This window comes from Heterodontus francisci, chromosome 9 (assembly GCF_036365525.1).
Source record: "Heterodontus francisci isolate sHetFra1 chromosome 9, sHetFra1.hap1, whole genome shotgun sequence".
In the NCBI taxonomy this organism is placed as follows: Eukaryota; Metazoa; Chordata; class Chondrichthyes; order Heterodontiformes; family Heterodontidae; genus Heterodontus; species Heterodontus francisci.
Genome location: NC_090379.1, coordinates 70,073,830 through 70,087,036, shown reverse-complemented (window position 1 = coordinate 70,087,036; position 13,207 = coordinate 70,073,830). Strand labels below are relative to the sequence as shown.

The window sequence follows — 13,207 nt, the reverse complement described above, 5'->3', positions numbered from 1 at the left end:
TTCCTCTTGCTTTCCTTCTTGAAGCTTTAGCTGCTCTCCACTACCTGACTTTTAGCACCCACTTGCCACTGCCACTGCTTTTTTCCATCATCATTGCCAACATGAGTCTTCCTTGACCTAAGCTGTCTATAGAGAACTGCTCCAACTTGGAAGTTGGACTATTTTGTTCGTCCTCCAGTAAAAATATTTGATACCCGCATGCGTCTTAGTCCTTAAAGATTCCCTTATGGCATTGTTTTTTGCTAATTTATTACACTGTTTTCTTCACAGTTCTTTATCTTACAAGATTTTCCATTATTCTGGCTATTTTTATCTCAAGCATAATGCGAGCACATCTGCCTAAACTTGCCAGTCACACTACATGGGATTAATTCTGTTGTCTGTAAAATGTGTACAGCAAGAGAAAATGTGTTCCATTTGACGCTGCTGACTCTGCCCAAGTCTTCTGTCATTATAACTGCAGTCTCTGGCATCACCAGCACTTTGATGTGCCCAGCATTCTTAACTATTGCTGTTCAGTATCTTTAGGTGGCTGATTATTGATGCTGTGCTGAGTACTCTGATGCTGTGATTTCTTCATCTCAAAGTAAGTCACTTAGTCTGTCATCATCACAGGAATGTCACAAGTCATTACGCTAGTACCAACTTGATGAGACCTATTGCTAGTGCCCTGATGTTGGACTCGTGTCTGTTATCACTGAAAGCCACCTATGTTAACACAAGTTGTGCCCTGCCATACTTGACAGACATTGAGAGGCAGTGAAAGTATTATATATTTTGAGGGTGATGGGCTAAGAATGAGTATTGCAGAAACTGGGATAAGACGTCGGGGCCAGTCCAATGGAAGGGGATGGTCATTTCTGTACGTATAGTCCTATGTTTCAAAGAAAATTGGTGAGCATGGGGGAGTATGATTAGTTTCACCCATGCTCCGTGATCGGTAACCAAAGTCTCTTGGAGCCTGCTTGAATATTTGTCAGGAGTTGGGTGGGAGTTGCTCAGCTTCTCCTGAAACTTGCTAAAGTTTTTTTTTTGCCCTTTTGCCTTCTCCAGTGGAAGATGTGCACATAGTTTCACCCTCTAATTAATAGGGTGAACATGAATAACTGATCTTTTCATTTGATTGATTATCCTTCAGTACCAAAGCTATGGCAGTTTGTGATTCCTGCCATATTAGGCACTGGGACTTGTTCAGTGGCTTCAGTTCTTTAGAATTTTTTTTCATCAGATGGTTTGTAAGCCTGAACCTCTGTATCATTCAGTCATAAATCCCAATCCTTGGTCAAGGGACATCTTCAGACTCTTAATATAGCAGAAGAGTGCTGTCAACACCTGAGACCAAGGGATCTTGTTCACCTGGCTGGTTTGGCTGCATCTTTTGAGGCTGCAGATTTTTAAATTTATCCTTCCTTATGTGGCAAGCGGGCTTTGGTTGAATATATGAACAAGGTGTTAGATTTTTCAAACATGACAATTTGACTGTTCTAAAACTGATTCATTGAAGCAAATCCTCCCACTTCGCTCCAAAGCCAAATACTGCAGATGTTGGAATTCTGAAATAAAAACAGAATATGCTGGAAATACTCAACAGGTCTGGCAGCGTCTGAGGAGAGAGAAAAGAGTTAACTTTTCAGGTTGATAACCTTTCATCAGAACTGGAAGTAGAGATATGACAGGTTTAAAGCAGTTCTAGCACACTGCATCATCGTGAAGCCTGTTCCATACTAGGATGGCTCTCTGTGCGATTGCCAGGCAGGGTGAGACCTAGTTCCACATCTGCAGGGATGCTCATCTTTCCAACTCGCCAAGTGTCTGGGCTGTTTTCACAATTCAAGGCCCAGTGAGGAATATTACAGCAGTTTCTTGACATAGTAAATGTTTACAGAGACTGCCACCTGTGATTTCATTCTGTATTCTTCTGTTTTCTTTGAAGTGGTCCAGTGCAATTATTTGAGTGACCCTTGTTAAATTTACTGGCATTTGAAATATACCATTTTCTATCATCTGTAATTATCAAGCCCATTTAAATCTTACAGTGATAATGGTCTCAACTAAATCAAGCTAGATTATATCCCATTCTAAGTCTTGGCATACTGAATAGATTGCTTCAAAAGAAAAGCTCAAGATACTGACTTGGACTCATGCCATTCAGCTATCTCTGGGGATGTGGCTTGCCACAGTCAACTTCAGGGAAGCATATTTTTACATTGCCAGTTAGTGTGCTATCATGGATAGCTCCTGTTCAGCCTGTAGGATTGCAGCTACACAAACATAGTACTCCAGCCTTAGCTCAACCCCCAAGGTTTTTACAAAATGCTTGACCATCATCACAGCACATCTTTAATTGCAATGCTTGCACATCTATCGGACTTGGCTGATTGGCTTATAAAAATTTCCTTTTGAGAGAATTGCACAGGCTTCTGATCATTAGGCTCTCAACACTTTTCCTTGAAGTTTAGCTTCATTTTCGGTTTTGAGAAGTTTAATTTGGAGCCAAAGCAGGATATGACCATTGCAGGTGCTGTGTTTTACATAATCTGGGGAAAGAACAACTTGTTTGCAGTTCTTCTGAGACTTGTATGTCCTATTCAGTAGACGTCAAGGATTGTAGAAGAACACCACCTTATGATCCATTTCATCCAGAATGCTTAACTATTTATGCAATCAATACATCAATAAAGTGTTATTCTTGGAGTTCACATCTGTCCCATTTGGTGGAAATAGAGCTGCAGTTCTGGGTGTCAGATGGTGGTCCCATCAGTAAGAGGTTATCTAGCACAACGAACTGTCAGTGCTGGTGACTGATGCTTCCCAGTAGGAGTGGGCAGTATATATACAGGAGAGTTGAGCTCCAGGCTAATGGACTGCACATCTGCTTGGGATGCTGGCAAGTCGAGCTTTGGGACATTTTCAGTTTTTGATGCAAGGCAAGTCTGACATCTCTAGATGGACAATTTGACCATTTTCTAGTATATGCATAAAGAAGATGGGATCAGATCTTGTCCCTCTGCAGGATGCACGATTGCTTGCCCATTTGTAGACTCTTGCAACAGGATTGAGGTATCATACTATATAGTAGACAGCAGAGTTGGGGATTAATAGAAAATAAATGTTCATTCTTACCCCAAACAAAAAAGAACTTGGCATTAAAACTACCTTGTGGCTCCTAAATAGAATAGACCTTACCTAGCAGTATTATAATAGCACTGTGTTTTTACTGTGACTGATAGAAACAAAGAAAATATAAGGCACATCGTATCTGTGCTGGCCGCAAAAGACCTATCCAGCATAATCCCGCTTTCCAGCTCTAGGTCCGTAGCCCAGTACTTCAAGTGCATATTCAAGTATTGTTTTTGAAATGTGGTGAGGGTTTCTGCCTCTACCACTCTTTCAGGCAGTGAGTTCCAGACCCTCACCACCCTCTGGGTGAAAATTCCTTCTCAATTCCCCTTTAATCCTTTTGCCATAAAGTACTGAATAACACAGTTCATATCAATAAATGTAATTATATCTATCTAAATCGATTTAGTACACTTGAAGTATTTGCACTAGTAATCTTGTGTGCAATTAATTTAGTAGTGGCCCTGGGCTGATGATGTTGAGGATTGGTACTCACCATGGTGCTGTTTAATGAGTTGAACTTTGAATTTCATTATTGGTCCAAACTTGGAAGATTGAATGCAACATTTTTAAAGGAAATATTGCCTGTAGTGTTTCATTAAATACCTAGCAGTCAATGAAAAATCTTTTTTTTGTGTATATTATTTGTAGATGGTCCAGTTCCGATTGACATTTATCGAAGGATCAAGAGGCTTGAGGATAGAATTCTTCATTTGGAAGGTCTTTCACCAGAATATTTTCAACATGTGGTAGGTTTATTAACCTCATTGCCTAATGCACCATGTGTTAAATTCCACGCTTGTTGTGGAAGGATGATACTGGCGCCTATCTTTACTGAGTTTCAAATTTATTGTACAGAGTAAAAGGAATACAAACATGTAGCTCCTCACTCAAAAACCTCCACCAGTCTCAGTAAGTGTCTGCTTATAAGTGCTAAAGTAAGACCCCAATTAGTACCCTCCACCTGCATATAATTAAACAATTGACATACAATTAAATAGATTAGCACCATTTCTTAAATCTAATTGTAAGCTTATAGAATTTTGCTATTTATATATTTTGGGTTCCCTTTTATGTTCGCTACTAATCTATTCTCATGCTTTCTCTCTGCCCCTCTTCTCTCTTATTTAGATCTCCTCTACTTTCTATATTCAGCTTAGTTCTTCACTGCATTATGAACCTTAAATTTGTCATAAATCTCCTTTTTCTGTCTCATTTTAACCTCTATATCTTTAGTTCAAAAGGGAGCTCTAACTTTGGACACCATCCCTTTTTTCCCTCATGGGAGTGTGTCTACTCTGTACCTTAGACATCTCTTTGGCCTCCTGTTGTTCGATTACTGTTTTGTCTTCCAATTTTTTGATTCCAGACCACATGGGCCATATCCCTGAAGATAGTTCTTGTCCTGTTAAATAGCTTTATGCTTGATTGTTCCTTGTCCTTTTCCATAATTATTCTAAATCTGAAGATATTATGATCATTGTTCCCAAATGGATTAGTATAAATGGGTGGTTGATGTTCGGCACAGACTCGGTGGGCCGAAGGGCCTGTTTCAGTGCTGTATCTCTAATCTAATCTAATCAAATGCTCTCCACTGAAATATGCTTCATTTAATTTCCCAGAACTAGATCCAGCATGCTATTCCTTTCTGGTTGGGTTGGAAACACACTGATCAAGAAAGTTCTTTTGTACACATTTCAGGACCTCCTCCCCCTTTTTGCCCTATAATAAATTTGTGAGGAAACAACATAGTCATTCCAAGGACTAGGAGAAAATTAAGCAAGTAATTTGGTCAGTTTTATTGTAATTCCTGATTTGCGAATGGTGGCTTTGAAATAAATTGAAACTAGGTTGCTTACTGGTTGTTACTTTTTCCCTAACCATCTATTGAATGGAGGAGGTTTTTGATTGGCTCAAATATTCCATTAATTAGTTATTTGAGGAGGTTACAATTATTTGAATCCTGTATACACTATTCAAGTATCATGCTACAGGTATGCACTAAATGCAAGACAATTATATTCATTTTACACATTCCTAATGAAATATAATCATGGTAGAGATCTTTGGAACTTTTACCTGTGAAACCCTCTTTATTGTATGATGCAGATGGACAGTACCCTGATCTATATTAATTTTACTGATAATTTGTGTTCTTTTATAATTGAAAAAATGTTGTTACAAATGATTATTTGGTAAGTGTTAAGAATTTTAGCTATTAAAATGTTTAACCGGTACGCTGTAGATGTTGCAGCTACTTCTTCATTAATTCCAGGTTATCAGTAAGATTTTGTGTGTTTTCTGAAATGGAACATAACTTAAACAAAAAAACTCTCTCCTTCAGAATTTTCCAAGCAAAAGGCGTAAAGTTCATGAAACAATGCAGGTATTTTTTCTCGCTTCCATATTCATTATCTTATACAGTACAGTCTGAGATCTAAGGACATACTTGATCATCTAATCATAAATTTACAGTACTTCCATATTCAGGTACCAAGGAGATCTCTGTCAGCTTCTCTTCTCCCATCCCCTTTTCCTCAGTCTCTGAACAGTCAAATGGGGATAAACATCTGGGCCACTTGTTTTTGACTTGACACACCAACTCATGTGTATCTTAAATCCCAGTTTGCAACATCTGAAAGCATAGAAACCTGTTGGTCCAGCAAGGGATCTAATTCTTGCAGGCTGCTTTTATACTATATTTTTGGTATTTTTGTGGGTGTCCAATTAGGCATAAATCACTATAAAATGAACAAATTCACTGTTAATGCCTTGTGGTGGCTTGTACAAAGTCATGTCTTAAAAAGCTTTTTAATGTTAAAGACAAAAAGCCAAAACAATTTAATGATTAAGAACAGCTGACTATATTCTTCCCTCTTTCCAATCTTTACAATTCACAGCGAAGCCGCTGAACAACTTAGTACTTAGGTTTGAATATGCACATTTGGAACTCTGCATTCCCCAATTTATTAACTGTATCAACAAACTGAAAAATATGATCCCCATTTACATCACAGTGAAAGTAGAGCTGACACTGCAATCTTCCGTGTACTATAAAAGTGATATTAATATAATCCTTTCTCACTCCTGTCCTTTTTTTTTTGCTTGTTTTTATCTTTTTCTTTCTTCAACTCCCCTTCTCCCACATCCATCTCATTTCTCATTTTTTTGCTAGAGAACTAGAAAAGGAGCTGACCGAATTGCTGGCATTACCTACTGTCAGCACCAGATCATCCAGGATCTTCAGGGGCATATGACAAATTTTCTACCTTCCCTCCTCTCCCTTTTGTAATACACAAAATGTATCCTTTCTACTATCAATCCAAGTATCAGTGGGAATGCTGTTTTAACATGCTGTAGTATCACTACTACTGATCAATACTAACTTTGCTTGCTATAATGTGTAAGTGCACATAACTTGCTATAATTAGCAGAGGAGCAGCAAATGACTGAGGTAAAATTTAGCTTGGCAGAGCTGGTGAGCAAAAGAATCTAATTAAAATGAGCCAGGTGATTTACTGCATATATGTCCTGACTTGTTGCTGTATCAAGTTAGGCTTGGTACCTAGATGGTATAGCAAATACTTGGAGTTGAAATTATGTAAAAGGCTGCTAAATGTGGCTGCTGTTTTTCCATTGATATGTTTGCGTTGCATCATGCTGCTTCTAAATGAGAAGCATAATTACAGTTGTTTATCCCAGTGTATTGCAAATTTAAATACTTGAAATTATTTGTGTTTCAGGGCTACAGCCTGAAAGAAATTGATGAGAAGATTAGTGCACTGAAGTTAGTGTTGCTGCAGAAAGCAATTGACCATGCTCCGCCCATAGAAGCTGACGAGATGTCTATGTGAGGTCAATTTTTACTGAGCTTTATAACTTGACTATTTAAAACTAGCCAAATTAGTCAGTGAATAATGTCTTCTTACTTTTTTTCCAGAAAATATGAAAGCCTGCTGGAGTGATGTCAGTAACATGCTATTTAATATTTCTGAACCAGACATTATGGTACTGTTTTCTGAAACACATAATCTGAATTGAAAACGTGAGTTTGGCTAGAATAAAGTTGTTTCCTAATACTAGTTGTTGGATAAATAAAGCAGCCACTATTCTTGAGCAGTTGTCAGAACAGTGTGCTCTTAGTAAAGCTTGGTATCCCAAAGAAGAAGCAGAATCTGTGCTATGAAAGTATCTGTATTAAATTTTGTATAAAATATTGGTATTTGGCAGCTTTTAATGTTAAAAGCATCAAACGCTGACCAAACAAATGTCATGAGTAAACCACATTTTAGGTGTTCAGTGTTCATGTTACTCTTGTTAATTATATATGTGCAACATTGGTACAATAAAAGTTTTGATACTGTCCATACCGATAGCTAAAGTTTTCTTTGTAAATAATCCTCTTTTCCCCACACCAGCTTCTGAAGATGTAGAACTTCCCCGTTGAGAAATGCTCAATATTGTAAACTTGCATGGCCACAGGGATCAAGCGGGGGAGTGGGACTGACTAGATGGCTCTGCAGAGAGCTGTCATGGGCTTAATGGGTCGAATGGCCTCCTTTTAGGCCATAAATGACTTTTAATATAGTGATGGTGGCCTCAGAAATCCTCGTTCTTGCTCTACTAACAGAAGTACAGTAGATCAGGTGCAGGTAACCTCCCTCCTGACCCCGCTGCAATATCTGGGATCACAGAAGATCACCTTGTTGGAATATTACCACTATAGGTGTATCCTGGATGCTAGCCAGAGAGTGCAGAGATGGGGGTGAGATTGCGGGGGGCAGTGTTGGAAAAGTTGTATGGCCAGATACTAATGCTGCTGCCAGTAGTATAGATGCCAACTTTATTTTATGCCCAATCAGCCAATAAAAAATGGGTGGGGAGAAAATAGCCTGCCATGTACACAGTTCAGGTACTAGATCAGCAAGGTTGTATTTTGCACATGATACAAATAGGGAAACAGGACTTTTAATTTAATAAATATATATATATATATATATATATCTTGGCTATATTTTCTCTGTACTATCTTGGTATGCACATGTAAGTACATTTAATTATATATATTATTTATATATATTTTTACCAATGAGTTATATTTGAATATCTATCCAGGAGATCTGTATGGATATAGGGGTGTGTGTGTGTGGTTATGTCTACATACAAAAGACCAATTGAGAATAAGTCAGCCATGGTTACCAATTCAAATGCTTAAAATACATTAAAACAAAAGTTTGGCTGCCATCTGAAACTAGCTGGGAATCTTTGTACAGTAAATAGGGTCTGTAATATAAACAAGACATAAAATTACAAATGTAAAATAAAATGATTGGATAAACTTAAATGTTGCCTTGAAATATCTACAATAATGTTTTCAAGTGAATATCTGACTACCTGTTCTTAGAAGCTTGAGCCTTGGGTTTCCAGGCTTCCTTGAGACTTGGGTACCTGAGGCTTCTCAGAGCTATCACAGTCAGCTCAAAGGATGTCTTAACATGACAATATACTCTAACTTCCAGTGTGCAGCAGCTTTACTGCATATAAGCAGTCTGTGGAGAAAATTCTCTTGGGCTGGGAGGAGGGAAAATTTTTTTTTAAATGATGGAAAGCAAAACTGGGCATTCACAGTATTCTATGGTTGTAAGTCCCACCTTTTCCTCTGTTGTAACAAGGTAAAACATGACCTCCCAAGTTTGAGGTGATTTTCCTGAAAAATGTAGTTTACTATGTTCAAATGGACGCTTATTTATCAAATATGTGTTGCACGTATGGCAAATGAAACTTTTCATTTTTAAATTTTCATCTTTATATTTTGTCATATTCTATATGGATAGACCAGATTCAATAATTTATGTTCATCTTCAAATTTAAAGTAGACATTTAGGACTTAATAAATTTGAAAGGTATTCTAAATAAATAAAAAATTAAACGCAGGAATTTTAATCAGTCCTTTAGTAACATTCAGTACTGTTGCAGAAATGTAACAGCATAAGAAATGGAAGCAGGAGTAAGCGATTTGGCCCTCCGAGGCTGCTTCACCATTCAATAAAATCATGGCTGATTTTTGTCTTTCATTAAGTCCTTCTTCCCACACTATTCCCATAATCCTCGATTCCCTTAGTACTTAAAAATCTGCTTTGAATATACTCAACGATTGAACTACCGCCCTCAGGTAGAGAATTCTGAAGATTCACAACCCTTTGAGTGAAGAAATTTCTTACGTCACGCTAACGAAGGTAACAGTGAGGAAATATGAAATGAACTGGAGGAATTATGAAATAAAAGTCAGCTGTTGAACTGAACCACAAGAAAATGGAATAGAGGTCAGGTGGCCCCTCCTGCACTGTCAATAAACCTATCTGTCCGTTTGAAGACGAAACCCATTATCCACATCTGAACTAGCTTTGGGGAAAACATATTGAAATGTAAAACAGCCCATTCCAAGCAAACAACTCCTGTCTTCAGGAATGGAGCTAAAAAAGTCAAAGCTAAAGAAGTAAACAGACTGCTCAGCCAAGACTAAAATAATAGGTGTGAAGTAGCATCTATTCATCCGAATGGACCACATTGAGACGCTATCATGGAACAATGGTTCCCATATTCTAGAACACTGTATGAATCACCCCAGGGGAGAGAGCCCTTAGTCACCTGACAAACACCCCAAACTGGCAAGTTTCTACCTTAAAAGGTATCTCTGGAGAGAGAAGGCAGAAAAGGTCTTTTCCAGCCAGAACAGCTGTGAAACAGTTGCTGTGAAACCGTTCCAGCGAAGCAGGAGCCCTGCTGATAACACCTTTTTTTACTACAGCAGAGAAATTGCAAGGTGACTTTGGAATGCCCCGATCTGCAAAAGTGAACCAGGATTTCTGTCATTGACTTCAGATTAAGGCATTACCACAAAGGAGGCTGCAACACTTCATCCTTTTCAAGCCAAAGGATTTAGTCCTGCACCATTGAAAGATTTCTTCTCGAAAAGCTTCTAAAGATTTTCTTAAAACAACAAACTCTTTTACTGAAATTGGACTCTAACTGCATGCTACCATTCTACTCTCTCTCTATTTTCTTGTGTGTGTGTGTATGTGTGTGTGTATGCGTGAGTGGGTAAAGTCATGAACATTTTTCCAGTTATTGTAAGATACATATTTATCTTTTTTAACCTACGAGAAAACCTGTTGTTTGTCTATTTAAACACTGAGGGACTAAAACACTTTTTAAAACACTGTATGCAGTCAGTAGAGAGGTGAAAAGTGCAAGTCACCCACGCCACCTTCCACCTGTCCGTAACACCTAACTCAGTCCTAAATGGCTGACTCCTTATTCTGAAACTGATGCCTAGTTATAGACTCCCCAGCCAGGGAAAATGTTGTCCTAACATTTACACTGCCAAACCCCATAAGGATTTTATATGTATCAATGAGATAAATTCTTGGGAATAAAGGCCGAGTCTACTCAATCACTCCTCAGGACAATCCTTTCATCCCAAGAATCAGTCTAGTGTACCTTTGTTGCACTCCCTTTATGGTAAATACATCCTTCCTTCGGCAAGGAGACCAAAACTACACAGTATAGGTATAATTGCAGTAAGACTTCTTTACTCTTGTACTCCAATCCCTTTGTAATAGAGGTCAACATATCATTTACTTTCTTAATTTTTAAAAATCCAAATGCAAAGCCAGCTTTTGTTGTCTATTCCTATTCACCCTTGACAACTGAGTGGCTTGCTAGGCCATTTCAGAGCACAGTTAAGAGTCAACCACATTGCTGTAAGTCTGGAGTCACGTGTAGGCCAGACCAGGTTTCCTTCCCTAAAGGGCATTAAATGATCAATGATAGTTTCCTGGCACCATTACTTAGGCTAGCTTTCAATTCCAGCATTTTATTAATGAATTACATTTTTATTAATTGAATTTAAATTCCACCAGCTGCCATGGTGCGATTTGAGCCCATGTCCCCAAGGCATTAGTTACTGTTCAGTGACATTGCCAATATGCCACCATCTCCCTTCCTGTACTTCCATGTTAACTTTCTGTGATTCATGTACAAGGACATTAGAGTCCCTCTACATACCAATTTTCCCAGTCTCTCACCATTTAAAGAATATTCTGCTTTTCTATTTTTCCTTTCAAAGTTGATAACTTTACACATCCCTACATTATATTCCATTAGCAAGGACAAATGTGTGTCCATAACGAGCAGAGAGGAGAATTTATAATGGAGAATAGGGAAATGGCGGAGAAACTAAACTATTACTTTGTGTCTGTCTTCATGGAGGAAGATGCAGAAAAATACTAGGGAACCAAGGGACTTGTGAAAATGAGGAACTAAAAGAAATTGGTATTAATAAAGAGATAGTACTTGAAAAATTAAATTAACTGGATTGAAGATTGGTAAATCCCAGAGTGTTGAAGGAGGTGGCTATGGAGGTAGTGGATGCATCGGTGGTTATCTTTCAAAATTCTGTAGATTCTGGAAATGTTCCTGCAGACTGGAAAAGTAGCAAATGTAACCCCACTATTTCAGAAAGGAGGGAGCAAGAAAACGGGAAACTACAGACCTGTTAGTTTGACATCAGTAGTAGGAAAAATATTAGAATCTATTATAAAGGATGTGATAACTATAGACACTTAGAAAATAATGATATGATTGGGCAAAGTCAACATGGATTTATGAAAGGGAAATCATGTTTGAAAAACCAGTTGGAGTTTTTTGAGGATGTTACTTGTAGCAAGGAGAACCAATGGATGTGGTGTATTTGGAGTTTCAGAAGGCACTTGATAAGGTCCCACACAGGTCAGTAAACAAAATTAGAGCACATGGGATTGGCGATAATATACAGCAATGGATTGAGAATTGGTTAACAGACAGAAAACAGAGTGTAGGAATAAAGGGTCATTCTCGGGATAGCAGGCGGTTACTAGTGGGGTACTGCAAGGATCAGTGCTAAGGCCACAGCTGTTCACAATGTATATAAATGATTTGGATGTGGAGACCAAATGTAATACTTCCAAATTTGCTGATGAGACAAAACTAGGTGGGAATGTAAGTTGTGAGGAGGATACAAGGAGGTTCAAAAGGACTTGGACAGGCTGAGTGAATGGGCAAGAACATGGGAGATGGAATATAATGTGAATAAGTGTGAAGTTATCCACTTTGGTAGAAAAAACAGAGAGTATTTCTTAAATGGGGTGAGAGGTTGGTAAGTGTTGATGTCTAAAGGGACCTGGGTGGCCTTGTTCATGAATCACTGAAAGCTAGCATGCAGGTGCAGCAACAATTAGGAAGGCAAATGGTATGTTGGCCTTCATCGCAAGGGGATTTGAATACAGGAGTAAAGAACTCTTGTTGTAATTGTATAGAGCCTTGGCAAGACTGCACCTGGAGTATTGTGTACAGTTTTGTTCTCTTCATCTAAGGAAAGAGATACTCTTGCCATAGAGGGAGTGCAACGGAGGTTAACCAGACTAATCCCTAGGATGGCGGGATTGTCTTATGAGGAGAGATTGAGGAATCTGGGCCTGTATGCTCTAGAGTTTTGAAGAATGAGAGGTGATCTCATTGAAACTTATAAAATTCTTACAGGGCGAGACAGGGTGGATGTAGATAGGATGTTTCCCCTGGCTGCTGAGTCTAGAACCAGGGGTAGGCCTTTTAAAATAAAAAATAAAAATGTTGGAAATACTCAGCAGGTCTGGCAGCATCTGTGGAGAGAGAAGCAGAGTTAACGTTTCAGGTCAGTGACCTTTCATCAGTAGGCCTTTTAACACTGAGATGAGGAGGAATTTCTTCACCCAGAGGGTGGTGAATCTTTGGAATTCTCTACCTCAGACAGCTGTGGAAGCTCAATTATTGAGCATTTTCAAGACAGAAATTGAGAGATATCTAGATACTAATGGCATCAAAAGATATGGGGATAATGTGGGAAAGTGGCATTGAGATAGATGTTCAGCCATGATCTAACTGGATGGTGGAGCAGGCTCAACAGGCTGATTGCCTACTCCTTCTCCTATGTTCCTAATTTTGTGCAATTACCTTATAAAATGCTTTTTGACTATCCAAATGCACTACATCCACTGGCTCCCCCTTATCT

General features: G+C 38.5%; 1 protein-coding gene across 4 annotated transcripts in view; it reads left to right on the top strand.

Annotated features, from left to right (window-relative positions):
* Positions 1-13,207, top strand: part of mbip (MAP3K12 binding inhibitory protein 1) — a 33,680-nt gene that overhangs the window by 12,196 nt on the left and 8,277 nt on the right. For 3 of the 4 annotated variants that reach the window (XR_010975717.1, XR_010975715.1, XR_010975716.1), the window contains exons 8-11: positions 3,772-3,869; positions 5,465-5,506; positions 6,864-6,970; positions 7,061-7,165. Coding sequence is in view for 1 of the 4 variants with exons in the window: in XM_068039284.1 (XP_067895385.1) it covers positions 3,772-3,869; positions 5,465-5,506; positions 6,864-6,970; positions 7,061-7,085 (272 nt within the window). In the remaining 3 variants the exon portion in view is untranslated. Of the gene's footprint in view, positions 1-3,771; positions 3,870-5,464; positions 5,507-6,863; positions 6,971-7,060; positions 7,490-13,207 lie in introns of those variants that run through there. The other variant, XM_068039284.1, reaches the window with a different exon arrangement.